Raw genomic sequence first — 18,454 nt, forward strand, 5'->3', positions numbered from 1 at the left:
CATGTCTTTCAAATGTGAAATTGACAAAACTGCACCTAAAACCACCTCAAAACTAATTGTGAACGTGTGACTGCACTCTAAATAGATGTATATTGGTAATTTACCTAATATCCTGCTCCCTCAACATTTACACACATATCACAAAAACATGGCCAACCCCTTTAAAGATTGTGAAATCCTCTCATAGTAAGGAAACCGCTCACCATCCTTCTCTAATACTCCACTTTTAGGCTGCATTCACACATTCCATGAACGCATCACGCATGCATTTGTTAACCCTTTGATAACACATGCATACACGCATACGTTCTGTAAACGCATTGTTGACAGCAATGTAATTAGGAAAATCTCCTCTTCGTAGCCTTTGTGATGTTTGAAAATGCAGCAGTTAACGCAAAAAAACGTGTTAGCGCAGCCTCAAGCTTAGTTTTCCGGATTGGATACAGGTACACAGGACATAATTTGATGGCTGTGGAAGGCAGGTAATCATCAAAGGAAAATGTCATACAGAACCATCCAATAAAACATACTTCTTTAATCAAAAAAGTTTTAAAAACATGACCCAATACATTGAGGGTCATTTACTAAGGGCCCGATTCGCGTTTTCTCGATGTGTTACCCGAATATTTCCGATTTGCGCCGATTTTTTTTCCCTGTATTGCCCCTGGATTTTGGCGCACACAATCGGATTGTGGCGCATCGGCGCCGGCATGCACGCGACGGAAATCGGGGGGCGTGGCCGAGCGGAAACCCGACGGATTCAGAAAAACCGCCGCATTTAAAACAAAAAAAGTGTCGCTTGGGACGCGCTTACCTTCACTTGGTCTGGCTCGGTGAATTTCAGGGCCTTTGGATGCTTTTCAGCGCAGCAGCGCCACCTGGTGGACGGCAGAGGAACTACCTTGATGAATCCCGGCCAGACCTGAATCCAGCGCAGAGAACACGCCGCTGGATCGCGAACGGACCGGGTAAGTAAATCTGCCCCATTGTCCTGCACATTTCTGGTAGGTACCCTTGGTCATTGCTATGTATCACCTATGTGTACCGAAACACCAAGTCATTCAACTCTGTGGAAAGGGACTAGGCTGTCTACATAATGTGGTTTCATGATCACTGGGGTCCAGTGTACAGAGCCCTAGAAATCATACATTCATCACCTCTTTGGCTTATAAATGTAATCCTGTAGCATATTGGAATCAGTTAACCAAGACTCGAGTTTTATATGGCAGTGTTAGTACTGAGATCTACACAGTAACATCTACATGGCTCTTTATTAATTTACAGCATCTCTGGGCCAGATGCTCATCACAATTTGAAGCTGATATAGATTTAGTAAGAAGACCTAGCATATAGTATAACAATTTGTCAGAATGCAGTGACCCTGGCACCTCCTGCTTTTTGTAAAGTGATAAAAGTAAGAAATCACTTGAATGGTCTTAATAAATTTCGAGCATCACAAGTCTTTTGTACAACCAAGAACTCAGGTCTCAGGTTTGTGCAATAATTTTGATGAATTTATAGAATATGTGGTCTATGGGGCCATGTTCACTTTGCTGACCTCCACCTACTTTTGCTGTGATCTCTAACCTAATTGTAAAAAATCTTCTGAATCGGTGTCATTATAATTTCCCTTACATTTCCCTGCATTACTTGCTATGCTATGCATGTTGACATTTTAGCTGGAGAATTAGATGCCCATCTTTCTGTGTCCTCTATGTATCTACAACTCCAGTGTTCTCATGGCAACTTATTTTTCGTTCATTATCTTCCAAATATGCATCTATTTTCCGCCTCAACTTGCTACTCATTTTATCAGGTTTTCCTTATTCGGGCATTGAAAAAAACCTTTAAATTTGTGTAGGAATAGTTTCTGATAAATCCAGCCACCAGTGCCAGGCTGTATCTTCTGGGCTAGATTCTTCTGTGCCATCTCCTGATAACATTCTGCATAACAGCCCGGATCAGTGCTCCTAGTTAGAGGGAGATGTAAAGCAATGAAAGGATCACATCTCCGTCCTCCCTCGTAGCAGGGGGCTGATTCTAGCCGACGCTTCTTGTGGCACAGATTGTCGCTTGCTCCCTGCTGCGCTGTTGTTCATTATGTTTTCGCCACTTGCTTTGCAGCAAATCTTCAATTTCACATAAACTAATTGGAAACTCTTTATGAGAACCCAGGATCTCCCAGAGACAGTTAAAAGCAATCTAACCTGTAATTGTCTTAAAGGAAAATACACATAAAAGGCAACTTCAACGGAAAAAGAAGATCTCAAAACATTTCTGATAAATTAAAAACTTAATAAAAAGTGGTTTATTCTGGGTGCATTTGCATGGGGAGATTGCATTGTGTTTGAGTAGAATGACCTATAGAGACAGACACTGACTGTGGGTGCTTAGACTTGGTTCACATGGTGTCTTTTTCACACATATATTATCCTAAAAATGTCCATAGACTTATGTTGGCAGGCAGGGGCATCTCTTTTGCATCAGCCTGCTCAGTATTCCTATAATATGTCATTCAGTTTCCTGCTGAAGAAGCCATATATGCTCAGCAGATGCCATAAGAGGCTCTGGAGGAGAGATGTGACATGTATGGCATCCATCCCTAGCCTCTGCTGAGCTTATACTGTGAACAAATATGAACGGACCCCTGGAACATTGACAGCAGCTAATCACTGGCTGCTGCCAATGTTTGCTCCTCCTCTTTCAGGGGGAGGAGCTAAATTGTAGATGGTATATCCATTACATAAGCTTATGATGTGGTATGCTGCAGTCCTCCATTGTAAGGATAAATCCTTCTTCCTTGTTCTTATAATGGATGACAAAAACTAGATATGAAGCTAGCGCAAGAAGCATGTTTCATGTTAGTGGGTGCTAAGAGCAGCACCTACTCTTGCTGTGTACAGTGTATGGGAGACGTCATAGCAACTAGTCCTTACCAAATCAGAATTTGGAGAGAAAACCTGCGGAGGAGAAAAATGCAAATTGTAAAAACTAATTACGGTATATAATAGCCAATATATCCTGTATGCTGAAATAGGCAAAAAAAGCTAATTAAGTAGTGAAATAGATGTGGTTATTGTAGCATTTCATACAGTTGTCCAGAACATTTGGTTAGCAATCACCCCCTCCCCCCAAACTATAGATCACAGAGCATTATGTTCCTGTGTGACCCTTGTGTATCCTCGTCATTTCTGTTCCCGGGTTGCGTGCTGTGATATAAGGATGGCATTTCCAGGAGTAGATGGCTGGGGCCCAGGGGGACTTGCTGTGCGCACATGTCTCTGGCATCAGCGGTAATGTCAGGTCAGACTGATGCACACGAGAGAGATCAGTCGCAGGACGCTCGCTGCTTGGATAGTGTTGCCTTGTTTACTCTGAGTCTCTCTCTCGCAATGTAATGGAAGCAGGTGAAGGTTCACAATCTGAATCAATAGTTAGTTATATAAAAATATTTCCTGAATGTTATGTTAACTTGTTACTTCAATGTCATGTGTATAAGGACTATATTACAGAGTTTTTAGTAGCTCACATTCCAATACAGGCAGTATAAGTACAAGATAGGTTCTTTAGGTTTGTACTTAAAGGGTTTTCCACAGGATAGGGCCTAACTTGCTGATCAGTGGGGGTCTCAGTACCCCTCGCCGCTCCGTCAGTATAATGGAGCAGACGGCGGCACATGACCATTCAGATCCATTAATCTCTATGGAGCTTACGGAAATTGCTGAAGGCCACACTCCGCGATCTCTGTCGGCTCCAAATAGATTAATGGAGTCACGGCCGTCTGCTACATTGGCCTGACGGAAAAACGAGGCCCCCACTGATCAGAAAGTTAGGCCCTATGGGGCCTAGCTTTTGTTCGTGGGAAATCCCCTTTTAAGTTGAATTTGTATGTAAGTCGGAACTGTATATTTTATAAATGTTGCTCCAGACAAAACTTTTTTTCTTTTGTCCCAGTGACAATTTTGGATTTTAAAAATTTTGTGCTGCCTTGGGAAACAATCAAAAAAAACTTAATTACAGACACTGTACATCTGATCATTGCAGCCTGGGACTAAAGTAAAGCATCCAGAAAGCTTCACTTTGGCAGACAGGACCGTCTGTAACTAGAGGTCCATCTGTCGTTTGTCTTTTAGTTAGGGACCGTATGTAACTTTTATTAACTTTAAAGGAGGTTTCTACTTAGAATGGTGCTATTTATTAGTGTCGGGCTCACTGGGCCATGACCCAGGTGGAGAAGGAGGGGATGAGTGCTCTTCACCCCTCTACATAGGGAGCTGAGCGGCTGCAGCGCAAATTGCTGAGGAGTAGGACCTGCCCGATCTTTTGCAGTGCGCCCGCATGGCTCTGACATGGCATGCTCACCATGCTGTGCATAATACACCTCTATGGCAGTATTGGCTAGCCACAAAAATAACAGAAAGCTCTCCATCACTATATGTGGGCATTTACATGGGGCCTTCCAGTAATTCTTTTTAATTAAATTCAATCATTGTAATGGTTATATGTTACAAATCTCTGTCCCCAAGTTTAATCTGGTCTGTACACTTGGTATATCTTTATCAACTTTAGAATAGAGTATAAATGCCTGAATTCTAATGGATTAATCTTTATTCCATCTCTCTAATGATCTATCATTGATCCAGTAGTGCAGCAAAAATTTGATAAATAAAAATAGTCTAGTAAAAATATCGTTGACATTTGTTGCTATATTGAGGGATTTCTGTATGTGTGATGCAGCCTCTCAGACACAACATGCCTCCTACAGATGTCGGAAACTACAAAAGCCATGGCTTACCAGACATGTAAAGTGTGCCATCCCATCAAGCATGTTCTCAATGTGTTGTGACAATAAGGTACAATAAAAGCATGTGCTTGTCACTTTCATACAGATTAGAGCTTTGAAGTCATTTCTGAGCTGGGGTAATCATATTCCTAAGCATATGCTCGGGTCCTTTTCAGGAATGAGTCTGGATCCTTGAAATTAACAATTGTAGTGCAGGCAGGGATGCCATGTTATGTTCATCCAGTGGCATTAATTTTAAATAAAATCTACAATTAAAATCAAGCATGGATAAGCCTGGATCACATACTCATAGATCCAGGTACTGTGACTGTAATGGTCTTCTTAGATTTGTTATCCATGTCCTCCTTTCTTCTAAAAAAAACTTTTAAAATCATGATAACCAGGCAGAAGGCCTCTAGTAGGGGTGTTTCCAGAGCCCTTCTGTGCTGTAGTTTCACAGGCTGTTACATTGTGCAGGGGCACATCTACCTTTCCCATATTCTTCAATGGGAGGTGAAGTGCATAGTTTAATAGCTTGTGAAGCTTCAGGATGGAGGGCCATTAGTAATGCCCCCTAGAGCCCCTATCCCTCATTTGCATAATTGTAGAACTTTCTTTTAGAAGGGAGGAGGCCATGGATAATAATTATAGGAAGATTACCAATTTCACGGTACCTGGATCTATGAGTAGGTTCCTGGTTTATCATACTTGATTTTGATGGTAGATTTTCTTTAAAGTACAGAGAATAGGTTTCAAGTATGAAAATGTTACCAAGTTGGTTTAAAGGGACTCTTGTCACCAGATTTTACCCTATTAAACTAATAGCCACCTCTGGTAGGCTATGAAAGGTTCTTATTAAGATAAGATAAGATATTCCTTTATTAGTCCCACAGTGGGGAAATTCACAGCGTTACAGCAGCAGAGAGGGTACAGAGAGTGAAGTACAAACTATGACAACAATAATATTAGGGATAAATGAACAAAAAGAAAAGAGGGATAAAAAGAGACAAGGAATGATCGTCAGTTTGATGTTTAGTCTGTGGATGGGACTTGCAGGGACTGGTTAGGTGGGGGGTGCAGGTTACTTCTGTTTGGGCCTTGTTTGTTGAACAGCCTGATGGCAGCGGGGAGGAATGACTTACAATAACGCTCCCTTTCACATTTGGGGTGAAGCAGTCGGTCACTGAATGTGCTCCCCAATGCCACCACAGTCTCATGCAAGGGATGGGAGCTATTCTCCAGAACAGACTTCAATTTACACAGTGTCCTCCTCTCAGCTATAGAAGTCAAATGTAGAGGCTGTGTCGCTTCAGATGCCTTTATCTCTGTTTCTATAGTAACTAGAAACATTTTGGTGTCATATAAGGGAGTGATTTTATCAGAAGTGTAAAAAGCTAAACTTTTCTAGTTTATGTTGGAAACCAATCAGAGCTCGGCTTCCATTTGCCCACAGCAGTTTATAAAATAAAAGCTGAATTCTGATTTGTTGCCATTAGTAACTAGAACAGGTTTGCTCTGACAGCTCTGATAAAGCTACAAGAATCTCATCTTTAATATTACACCATATTGTGCTTGTGGTTCTGTGATCTACTCCCATTCACATGTCTGATGTTTAGAGTATGCTCTATTTTTTTCACATTTCTGGATCATGGACTTTAAAAGCAGTCAGGGGAAGAGGTAGATTTTTCACGATTGTGTGCCAGTTGTGGTACTGGTATATTGAACGGCAGGTTCGGCTAACTCCCCACCTCTTTTCTCTGTGCCCACTCGCTGTGGAGATATTGTAGATAAATAAAAAGGTAACGGACGTTCAAGCCACAGTAGATTCTCTCCCCCCCCCCCCCAATGGGTCTGCAAAATATCAAAACCTAGGTAAACACTTGACTTCCGTGTGTGGTACGTTTTTTCTCAGATGATGCTGTAGAATTAGGTGTTTTCTGATCTAATTTTTGCAAACCATACATTTTTTTAATATGCCGTCTTGAAATAAAAAACAGGTCAACAGATTCTATACGGATATGAAAATAAAACAAATGTGGATGCTTACACAAAATGGACTGAAAATGGATGTGTTTTTTTTGTATGCGGAATAGACACGCGCCTTAAGTTAGATGCCATCCTTTCCTTTTGTTGGGTGTTGTGTAGAAAACATTGTATCATTTGGCTACCTTTCGAGGCAGCCCTCTTAACATGAAGCATGACTTCCAAGAAGCCAGTCCTGTAGCATGTCATTAGGCTTTTAGCAAAAACAATTAACTTTCATTAAATTGCTTAGACTTGTTGTACTCCGCTTATAATCTACACTCTGTAAGCTGTACATATATTCACTTGTGTGTATCTAATTTGCCCTTAAAGGGGTATTCCGGGAATATGAATGTCTGACACAAAAACCCATGATGATATAAATAAATGAATACAACAATACTCAATGTCATTAGTCACAAAACGGGGCTAAAATAATATGATTTTATGATTTACAAAATGTATGGCCTCTCTAAAGTAGGTGGAGTTATCACTAAGATGGCCGCCACTGGAAACTACAAGCCCCAAGATCCTTTAGTTCTCAGTAACTCCTCCTACCACTTATGCTCTGCTAACAGTGATGATGTAACAGGTTTTCTTGCTCTGTTACCATAGTAATGATGTGTAACTGCCATCACCACAGCACTGGCCATACTGGATGCACTGCAACCAACCGACTACAGCCAAACGTAGTGGTGATCACATGACCTGCCCAGGTACAGGACATGTGATGTGGACATGTGACCAGCGGCCATCTTCTTTTCTGCAACGGACCGCGCGGAGGAAATTAACGGACTGATTAAAGGGCCAGTAGCATTTTAATTCTTCATTACAGTCTATGTCATCAGCATTTTCTGCTAAGGGGAGCAAAATTTTAAATAACAACTAATTACACATTAGCTTATATTTTGAGTGCCCACTTGTATATGAATTATGCTGATTCCTGGAATACCCCTTTAAATAGTTAGATTTTATGATTTACAAAATTTATGGCCTCTCTAAAGTAGGTGGAGTTATCACTAAGATGGCCGCCACTGGAAACAACATGTCCCATGATCCTTTAGTTCTCAGTAACTCCTCCTCCCTCTTATGCTCTTCTCCCAGTGATAATATAACAGGTTTTCTTGCTCTGTTACCATAGTAATGATGTGTAACTGCCATCCCTGCACATCACCACAACACTGGCCATACTGGATGCACTGCAACCAACTGACTACAGCCAAACGTAGTGGTGATCACATGACCTGCCCAGGCAGGTGCGGGCCATGTGATGTGGACATGTGACCAGCGGCCATCTTCTGTCCTGTCCGGACTGCGCGGAGGAAATTAACGGACTGGTTAAAGGGCCGGTAGCATTTTAATTCTTCATTGCAGTGTATGTCATCAGCATTTTTTGCTAATGGGAGCAAAATTTTAAATAACAACTAATTACACATTAGCTTATATTTTGAGTACCCATTTGTATATGAATTATGCTTATTCCTGAAATACCCCTTTAAGGCAATTTAATATATAAATTTAACCTGCAATGTTCCTTTATCGCGATAATGAAACCCCATGTCCGTGTATCAGTTATATATATATACGCTGCCTGTCCTGGCTTCTGGCCTGATATATAGCCGTTACAGATCGAACATATCTAATGAGGGTTGGTGTCAGAAAATACTGTGCTTGACAGGCCGTGCGTTGAGGGAATAGCAAATTAACCTTGCATTCCTTAAAGGGTTTGGAACATCACCAACCCTCTAACCTCCTAGTACATATTCTATTCTAAGAAAAGTGTAACCTATGTACAGGCGGTCCCTTACTTACACCCGACTTACAGACAAAGGGAACTCTGGATGTTGGTAATTTACTGTACTTTAGCCTAAGGCTACAGTAAACAGCTCTAACAGTTATAAAAGGTGTCTGCAATTAAGCCATCTTGTTAATCCTGGTTCTTATGAAAATCCTACATTTTTAAAATCCAATTGTCACAGAGACCAAAAAAAATTTGGACGGGGGTCCAATTATAAAATATACAGTTCCGAGTTACATACAAATTCAACTTAAAGGGGTATTCCCATGAAGACAAGTTTCTTATATGTACTCAGGGACCGGTTGAATAGTTTTTTTTGCTCTCCTATCAATCCTGGTGTACACAATTTAAGTTGCCCCTAGACGTGACCCTGTAGCTTCTGACTTTGGGTCGGGTGGCCACAATCTTGGATTCCTGTGTGACTCCATGCTGCTGAGATTTTTGTCTCTCTCTGCTCTGTGCCTGTAGCCCTGCCCTGTGCCAGCAAACACAGAGAACAGAGAGAAGCTGCAAGCTATAAACTCCAGGCAGATAAGTGATCCTGGGGAAGGGGGAGACAGGCACATATCTGTGAGAACAGAGATGTAGCAGAGATGACAGTGTAAAAGTCTGTCAGCCTCTGTGTAATAGGCATCTCATGCATCTCATCCTTCTCTGATCTGTCTCATCTCTCCTTCTATGTGTCAGTGTGTAAGTACAATGTCAGAAGCCAGATGAAAGTGTATATACACCTGTACCCCGATAATCTAACCACATTGTCAGCTCATAGAACTAGATGGATCATAATGTGTCTGCTCAGAGAGCCCCCGCCCACACCCGGGAATTTTGCACTGAGCAGCCTTGGGGGTGATAGGAGATAAAACAGCAATAAAACAGAAAAATTGTAAAGTAAAGCGTTAAAATTATCTTTATTGTGTTAACAACACTAGGGGATTGAGATGGGAAAAACCCTTTATGAACAAACCTACAGAACCCATCTTGTACATAACCTGGGGACTGCCTGTATTGGATTTTCTATGTAGCGTAGCCCGTTATACTGTATGGAACTTATATATTTCCACCACTTTCTTGTTCTAAAAGTTGAACAAGTTTTTGCAGCTGACATTGAAAAGTTTATGGTTGATGTATGAAGTAAAGATCCCGCCGCAGCAATGAGCTTCTGGTCCTGATTGGCAGCACAGACAATGTTGGTTCACTCTGCAGCTCATTGTTTTACACTATCTTTCATTTTTACATTTTTTCTTCTTTGTACAAAATATTTAATCATTTTTGTGTCTTTTTTTATGAATTGCTCCTTTTAATGGATAACACGTTAATTATATTATGTACTGTGAAGTATAAATCCACGAACAAATAACCTTTTTATTAATATAGAAAAGTTATTATTTACCTCTCCCCTTGAGATTTGGAAGAAGAGGAATGTAATTTATTGCATCTACTTGGCTTTACCTATTGAGCCCCTTTGTTTGTGTATGTGTATGATTTATATAGGGATTTTTATTAATGAAATCAGATTGTTCGTATATCGACTGATTGATTAACTTGTGCTCAACCTTTTTTGTAGGTGAAGACTTTGCGGTGGTCCAGCAGGAGATCATTATGATGAAGGACTGCAAACATACGAACATTGTGGCTTACTTTGGCAGCTATCTGAGGTTGAGTATTTGCTATGTCAATTCTTTAAAAGGATTTGTACAGAATCATACATTAAATAGTATACCAAACACTATACAAGAATGCCTAATGGTGATTGGGACAACTTTGTGGCTTAATAGTGGTGTATCTCAGTTTTACATATGTTAGGAGATGAACACTGTGAGGGGAAACTGAAGATCTTATCACCATGTCACGCACCCCGCATTGGGCAAGACCACACACAGTCAGTGGAGCCGACATAGACAAAGGCAGAAAACGTTTGGGGAACGATTTTTCTAGTGGGAGGAGGCAGATTTAAGCTGGGACCTCTGCACTGCACTTTTTGAGTTACATTTACTATGACCCCAGACTGTTAAGTTAGAGCACCGCTGAGGGCTATAAGCCCTTATTACCCAGTTCTCTTTCACGTTCGGCTCGGCTAGGTGTACATGCTGTTTTAGAGACCTTTACTTGATATTTGACAACTATAAAACTGGTTTTGCACATCATCCCTGGACAAAGTTTTATCTGAACCAATCACGAGCTTCCAATCTTCCGTTATCTTTCAGAATGATAAAATATAACAAAAAGTTTTTCCTGTCCATATAGCTAAATATTGTGACTGGGGCTTAGTAGCTTTTGGGCTCCATGGGCAAATAGCATAGGTAGCTTATGCCTTACTAGCCCTCTGCACCACTGACTATTTTATCAATACACAAATTGTCTATAGACTGCCCCTTAATAGCTATTTTGGACTTTTACAATACATTGCAAAAAACAAACTCAGCTTTTTGACACGACAGAGCGACAAACTAAAAGGTATAAAGAGGGCTCAGCCTGTGGGTGTATACTGCACATTGCAAAGCTACCAGTGGCGATTAAAAGCCATTTTCGCATTACTTACCATATTGGCTTCGATCATCGCACCCTGCATCGTCACCAGAAGCAATGATCTTTCTCCATGACAATTTCAGGTCTTTGTAAGACCCAAGGCTGTATTTTTTCTGGCCATTTGTGGACATAAATGGTCTGTAAAATCCCCATATACTGCCATATTGTAGTATGGCAGTATATGGTAGGAGCGATCAGACAACCTAGGGGTTAAGTACCCTAGGGCAGTGAAGGCGAACATTTTTAGAGACCGAGTGCCCAAACTGCAACCCAGACCCAATTACAGGCAGTCCCCGGGTTACATACAAGATAGGGTCTGTAGGTTTGTTCTTAAGTTGAGTTTGTATGTAAGTCGGAACTGTATATTTTATCATTGTAATCCCAGCCAGAACTTTTTTGGTCTCTGTGACAATTGGATTTTAAAAATGTTGGGTTGTCATAAGAATCAATATTAACACTAAAGCTTCATTACAGACACATTTGATAACTGTTTCAGCTGTTTATTGTAGCCTAGGACTAAAGTACAAGAAATTACCAATATCCAGAGGTCCGTTTGTAACTATGGGTCGTATGTAAGTCGAGTGTTCTTAAGTAGGGGACCGCCTGTATTTATTGCAAAGTGCCGACACAGCAATTCTAGCAGTAACTTATTGCAATCTTCTTGCTCTGTGCTAGAGCACAGCTTTCAACATTCCTGAGAACACCAATATTGTGGACAGAAGGAGGAAAAATTCGGATTACCATTGAAGCTTCCCTTGACAATCCCCTGAACAGGAAGAATTGTGGGGCCAAAAACAGGAGCTTCAATAGCTCCAATGATAATCTGACTCTATCCACACCATATCTTCCTGCAGTCTGAGGTAGACCTGGATGATTCACTTTAAAATAACGTTGAGTGCGTCCTGAGCTTCCTGGGCCTGCAGGAAGATCCCTTAAGTCCTGTCTGGCCAATTCTGTGCTGGGGTAATAATCAGATATCCCACTAAGAGGGTTCAGAGCTTCATAGGTTCGCCACCACAGATCTAGGGGGTCTGAAAAATAGAACAAAATAATAAATAAATATTTTTTTAAATAAATAAATGAGTAAAAATAATAAAAAAAAAAAACAAGTCCAATTCCCTACACTTGATATAAAAATAAACAGTAAAAATCATAAACATGTTATGCATCACCATCCCAAAATGTCTGACCTACCAAAATATAACAACTGTTATTTAATCCTGTAACAGAAAATAGTGCCCAAAGGCGAAAACCCCTTTTTTGCCATTTTGCAACATAAAAAAAATTTTAATAAAAGTAAATGTAAAAATAAAAAATGGTAACATTAAAAAGGCATCTCATCTCACAAAAAATGATAACACACACAGCTCCGTACACTGAAGTTTAATTAAAAGTTTTTAGGGCTAGAATATTTTTGTACAGGAGATTTAAATTTTTGTAAATGTATGAAAACATTATAAAACCTGTATAAATTTAGCATCCATTACAATGCATAGGTTATGCATCATATATTTCATAAGTTTGAATCTAGTAAACATTTTCAGCACTGTATCTCCTGTGAGTGTCTGTTCGTGGCTGGAGACAACATGAAATATTTCACATTCCATAAATCACAACAAATGTCTTTCCAGATGGTGGAACAGAAACCAAACAAATATGCAAAACACCAATTGCCTTTTTCTCCATTTGTAACGACCTGCAAAGTTAGCGCTTAAGGCAAACCAGCCCGGCTGTAATATCAGCAGTAAAATGATCTGTGCTCCTGGTGCATGCTGGGTAAACAATCTGGAAATAGCTGCCATTGTAAAGACTGCATCAAAAGCTCTGAGCACTGACACATCTGCATCAGTGATCTCATCCATTTCAGTCTTGTTTTCTTCTTTCAAGCCTGAAAGGGTTTACGTCTTTTAAATATGACATTTATGAGCATTTTCAGCTTTATCAGCATTCACAAAAACATTTATTGATGTTCAGGTTGCTTCCAATAAGTGAAAAATCATAGTTGAAAGGTCAGCAAAAAGTTTGAAGCATTATTAGGCATTCAACCAATTTCCTCAATTTTTGAAAAAGCTGCAGTTTCTGTCAGACGAACTGTCCTAAAGGGTGTAGATTGCCATGGTCATAGTTTTCTGTGGGAAAGGAAAAATATATAATATATATATATAATATATATATATATAATATTTAAACAGGAAAGGTATGTTTTACCTAATTTTGAAAAGTCACCACTAGGTGGAGCTTAGGAGCATACTGTATACTACTTTAGTAAATGCGGTTTCCCACTTAGGGAATAGGTCCATATGACTGGTGGGGGGGGACTTCTTTTGTTCTTTTGTATCACAAGTCTATAAGACCGATGATGAGAGCTTCTACTCGACTCTCTGCCGGTCCCTTTAAATGTGACTAGAGCAGGATGGTTTTAGAAAATTAGAAATAGTGTAGCAACTTATCTGCAGGCAGTGTGTTATAGAGCAGGAGGAGCTGAGCAGATTGTACATTATTCATTTATATCTCTGATCATTCCACGTCTAGGAGCCCAATAGGCAGTCTCATCATTGATTGTAAATTTGACCAATTTCCTTGTGTTTACATTGTGTTTAGAAGCGCAATGTCCATCCTGCGCACGGAGAGTGCTGCTAGTCACACTGTCCCACACTGCTCACTGGACTTCTAAAATAAGAAGGAGCTGAAATTTTAATTAATAAAATAATTATTAATAATTAATATAAAAATATAAAATAATTAATAAGTTGTACAAAATCTTTTCCTCTAGCTGTGTATCATGATGTCTACAGGTTCCCTGTACATCATTTAATTTAACTTACGGCTAAAGTTTTCTCATCATGACTGCTACCATCTAGCAGTGTTGGGGTGCAGTCACACGGGGCGTTTATATTGTGTTTAGAAATGCAAACACCCGGGAGCAGGGCTTGGCCCGATCACATATCCCACATGCGTATACAATAGAGACGCATGTGTGGTCGAGCTGAACCCCAGGTGTTTGCATTGTGTTTCTAAATACAATGTAACACCCCTTTTTACCCAACCCTATATTATATATTTTGTTGCCTCTTGAAAAAATTGCTAAATATTGATTGATGAGTTCTAGTGATCATACAGCTAATGTTTGATATCACTTGAAGTCTTTCTATGGTGGGGGGTGACTATCTACTGTCGCTGTGACTTTTCACATGATAAAGTACATATGTGTCCTGAAATATTTCACTGTTTTTCAAAAATAAAATAATCTAAAACACTCACAATATGATCTGGTTTAAAGAGATTTATTTCTAACAATTTCTGAGTGGGAACAGCAGAAGCTGGAGAGCATAGTTACTGAATTAAAGGAAAACCAGCCCCACACCAGTCCGCAGAATGGGTGCAGTATTGTAGCTCTGTCTCATTCACTTACGGTAAATACAAATTCCAGAACTAAGCAGAATTTTTGTTATTTAATCCTGTGCAAACCTCTGAGTTTATTAATTTTATTCAGTTCTTCATATTTGTTTTTTATTTTCCTTTAGGCGTGATAAGCTTTGGATTTGCATGGAATTTTGTGGTGGAGGCTCCTTACAAGATATCTACCATGGTAAGGAATCTTTTCCATATTGATCTGACATAAATGCCAGTTGGAAACTAACACCAGGACGGATCCTATCTTTTTTTCTAAGAGTATTTTTGGCATCGAATGCATCTATTGTGACATTGGATTTCTCCCTGCATGCCGGCTCTCTGTACAGAAAATACAGACTGCCGTTATTGCATTGTTCTGACTCCTGAATAAAAACTACAATGATTGTAATGTATAGTGAGCAGAAATGCCATATACTGCGATACAGTAGTATTGCAGTATATGGCAGGAGCGATCAGACCATCTAGGGTTAATGTACCCTAGAGGGTCTAAGAAATAGTGGGAAAAAAAAGAAAAAAAAAAGTTTAAAAAATGTAAAAAAATAATAAAATATTAAAAGTTCAAATCACCCCCCTTTCCCTAGAACTGATATAAAATATAATAAATAGTAAAAATCACAGACACATTAGGTATCGCCGCGTCCCAAAATGCCCGATCTATCAAAATATAAAAACTGTTATTGACGGCAGTGACCTCCGGAACGGCAAATGGCGCCCAAATGTCCAAAACGCGACTTTTACACCTTTTTAGATGACCTAAAAAATGATCAAAATGTCGCACAGTCCTCAAAACGGTAGCAATGAGAACGTCGGCTCATTTTGCAAAAAATGACACCTCACACAGCTCCATGCGCCAAAGTATGAAAAAGTTATTCGCGTCAGAAGATGGCAAAACATTTTTTTTCTTTTTTGTACACATTCGTTTAATTTTTGAAAATGTATTAAAACGCAATAAAACCTGTATAAATTTGGTATCACCGCGATCGTACCGAACCAAAGAATAAAGTAGAGGTGTTATTTGGAGCGCAGAGTGAAAGTCGTAAAAACGGAGCCCACAAGAACATGACGCACATGCAGTTTTTTTCAATTTTTCCACATTTGGAATTTTTTGCGGCTTCCCAGTACACGGCATGGAATAATAAATAACATCATGGGAAAGTAAAATTTGTTATGCACAAAATAAGCCCTCACACAGGTCTGTACACGGAAAAATGAAAAAGTTATGGATTTTTGAAGATGGAGAGCGAGAAATTAGCGAAAATACCCTGCGTCCTTAGGGGGTTAATTAATTTTTTACCTTTTTGAACAAAAGTAAAAAAAAAAAAAAACCAAAAAGCTGCATACAGTGCTAAGCTATTTCCTAAGGCTGGCAAGAGCGACTTTTGGAAAAAGTTGCAGCGTCTACATCAGGGATCAGGCACATTCAACTAAAAGGTCTAAAAAAAAAAGCCAAGTGAAATAAAAAATTACCGTATATGTGCCCCAAAGACTTCTGCAGACATATGGCTGGACTATGGATTACACGCTGATAACATACACTGTTTGTGGCCTGGGAGTGTCATACCTTTATCTGCATATAACCTCTGGGAAAGATATCCTAGCTGAGGATAATCCTCCACTTTCGCTTCCTTTTTTTTAAATCAGAATACTGATTAGTCAACAAACTCGTTCACAACACGTACAATTTACACTATTACTACTTTATATAATAATAGACCTCTTACAATACATGTCATTCATCCCCAGAAGGACATGGGTTTCCTTTAGGTTCTTTTTATTTGATGCCTGTACCAGCGTCTCGAGAAAAAAAAAAAAATTCTTGCATATCACAAATTTTATATGGTTTGTTGCACTGTATGTATCATATAAAAATGCAGCAAGCAAGTAAAAAGCAGTGTCTTGTCCCTCTCCGTGAGTGTGCAGGATTGTACATGTGCTATGTATCGCCCGTCTGTGTATACTTACCATACATTACTGGATAATACAAGGTAACGGTTTCTTCTCTCCCCGCACAGTTACCGGGCCGCTCTCAGAACAACAGATCGCATATGTTTCCCGGGAAACGCTGCAGGTACTTGAGCTGTCAGATGTGTGATGGGTTTTGTGAGTCACAAGTAACCTTGGAGGTTTTTCTGTCCTAAGAATTCAATCCTGCAAGTACACCGTGTTTAACATCAATGTTCTAAAGGCAAATTGCATCCTGTCACTGTGCGAGGAGGCAGCGTAACCTTCCATAACATCCCACTGCTAACCTCTCGTACTGTGCACTCTGCTGATTTACTTGTATAATGGTTACCAAGGACACGCACTGAGAGCTGCTGGATTTTTCTAGTACTTAAAATTTGTAGGAATGACGGTTACTGAATAAGCTTTAAGTAATTTATATATAATATATACACTTTGGTTTAATAAATTGAACATATCGCTCTTCTGGACAGGAAGGCAATGTATAGGGATTTAAAGGGTTAAACTTACGTAAACCAGCATACTCAATAAGTTTTTTTTTTTTTTCCCTTTTTTTTTTAAACCTTCCCCTTTACCAATAAAGCCAGTTCCCCACAAATCAAGTGTGGAGTGGTGATTGGGGTTTGGTCCTAGTGTTGTCCTGTTGCTATCCAAACTTCATTTTTGTATTCCTAGTGTCATCCAAGTTGTCAGATTTTCACACCTTAAGCTACTTCCTTGAAATATGTGCACAAAAAACTGACCACACGAAAACCGAGTCCCATCTGTATTTTTTTCACACAACTATTGACTTCAATGGGTCAGTTTCACCCACAACTGGAAGGACAGCATTGCATGCTGCAATTTCATTGCCTCTGATCAATGGACCATGAAGAAGATCTGGCATGTTTATAGCGCAGTAGGTTATCGATGAGTCAAAATTCTATAGACTCATAAAATAAAATAGTTCATGGGCAAGGGAACTAAAAAAAACCTGCAAAATCATATGCAAATGAGCTGACAAGGGTCACTTTTTGCTTTGTAACCGGATGTGCTGGCGTACAATTGAATCTCACTATTATAGCCAGGCTTAAACAGGGCAAGATCAGGGCAGGAACACCCCCACCAGTCCACTTCGCTGCCAGCCAGAAAACTGGCATACAAGCCCTGATAAATGTCCCCCACAGTTCGGAGTATGAGCCGCAACTAAAAATCTCATTTCAATCTTTTTTTCCTCCAGTTATGTAGGTCACAGAACCACAAGCCACAAAAACAATGACATTTTAAAAATGACATTCTTATCTTAAATAAGTGCGGGTCTAAATACCAAACTACTAACAATAGAGCCTCTCAACCTGACCCATCTCAGCTCTTTTCAGTTCATTTACATATTGTTTTGGAGATCTTATATGTGGATACAGGGCAGAAAGCTGATTTAGGCACCATTCTCACGGGCCGTGTGGAGACATATATCTGGCTATACGTATAGCCAGATATACGTCCCAAAAGATACCTATGGCGCTGGGCGCGGTAAGGTGAGAACAGAGTGAGCTTGCCATATGGTGCTCTATCTTAGGCCGTAAGAACAGCCGTGCGGCACTATTTCCTATGAAGAACAGCACTCATCCTTCCTTCTCTCCAGCTCCCCGACATGTGCTCGCCCGAACTACGGCGGGGCAACCACACATTAGTGTGCATGTACCCTTACAGAAACTGCTATAACCAGGGATATAGGCAGAGGAAATAGGACATGGGGTTTTATTTTATAAAGTACATCATAAAGTTTTCTATTATGAGCTTTGTTATTGATTTATGCAATTTTACCTATTTGCCCTACTTTACTAGTGCTGGAAATTCTCAGCCTTTTTACAGTTCTACAATATGCTACTATGTCATAATAATACAACCCCCTCTAGTGACCCTTCTATTATATAGTGTGTAGTTCTTGGAGATAAATGTGTTTATTGCCC

The 18,454-nt window shown here is 39.8% G+C and overlaps 1 protein-coding gene across 6 annotated transcripts in view; it reads left to right on the forward strand.

The window, feature by feature from the left end:
- Positions 1 to 18,454, forward strand: part of MAP4K3 (mitogen-activated protein kinase kinase kinase kinase 3) — a 185,355-nt gene that overhangs the window by 66,008 nt on the left and 100,893 nt on the right. For all 6 annotated transcript variants that reach the window (XM_072140746.1, XM_072140747.1, XM_072140750.1 and 3 more), the window contains exons 3-5: positions 10,168 to 10,258; positions 14,654 to 14,718; positions 16,556 to 16,611. In XM_072140746.1, the coding sequence (XP_071996847.1) occupies positions 10,168 to 10,258; positions 14,654 to 14,718; positions 16,556 to 16,611 (212 nt within the window). The remainder of the gene's footprint in view (positions 1 to 10,167; positions 10,259 to 14,653; positions 14,719 to 16,555; positions 16,612 to 18,454) is intronic.

This window comes from Engystomops pustulosus, chromosome 3 (assembly GCF_040894005.1).
Source record: "Engystomops pustulosus chromosome 3, aEngPut4.maternal, whole genome shotgun sequence".
Taxonomy (NCBI): domain Eukaryota; kingdom Metazoa; phylum Chordata; class Amphibia; order Anura; family Leptodactylidae; genus Engystomops; species Engystomops pustulosus.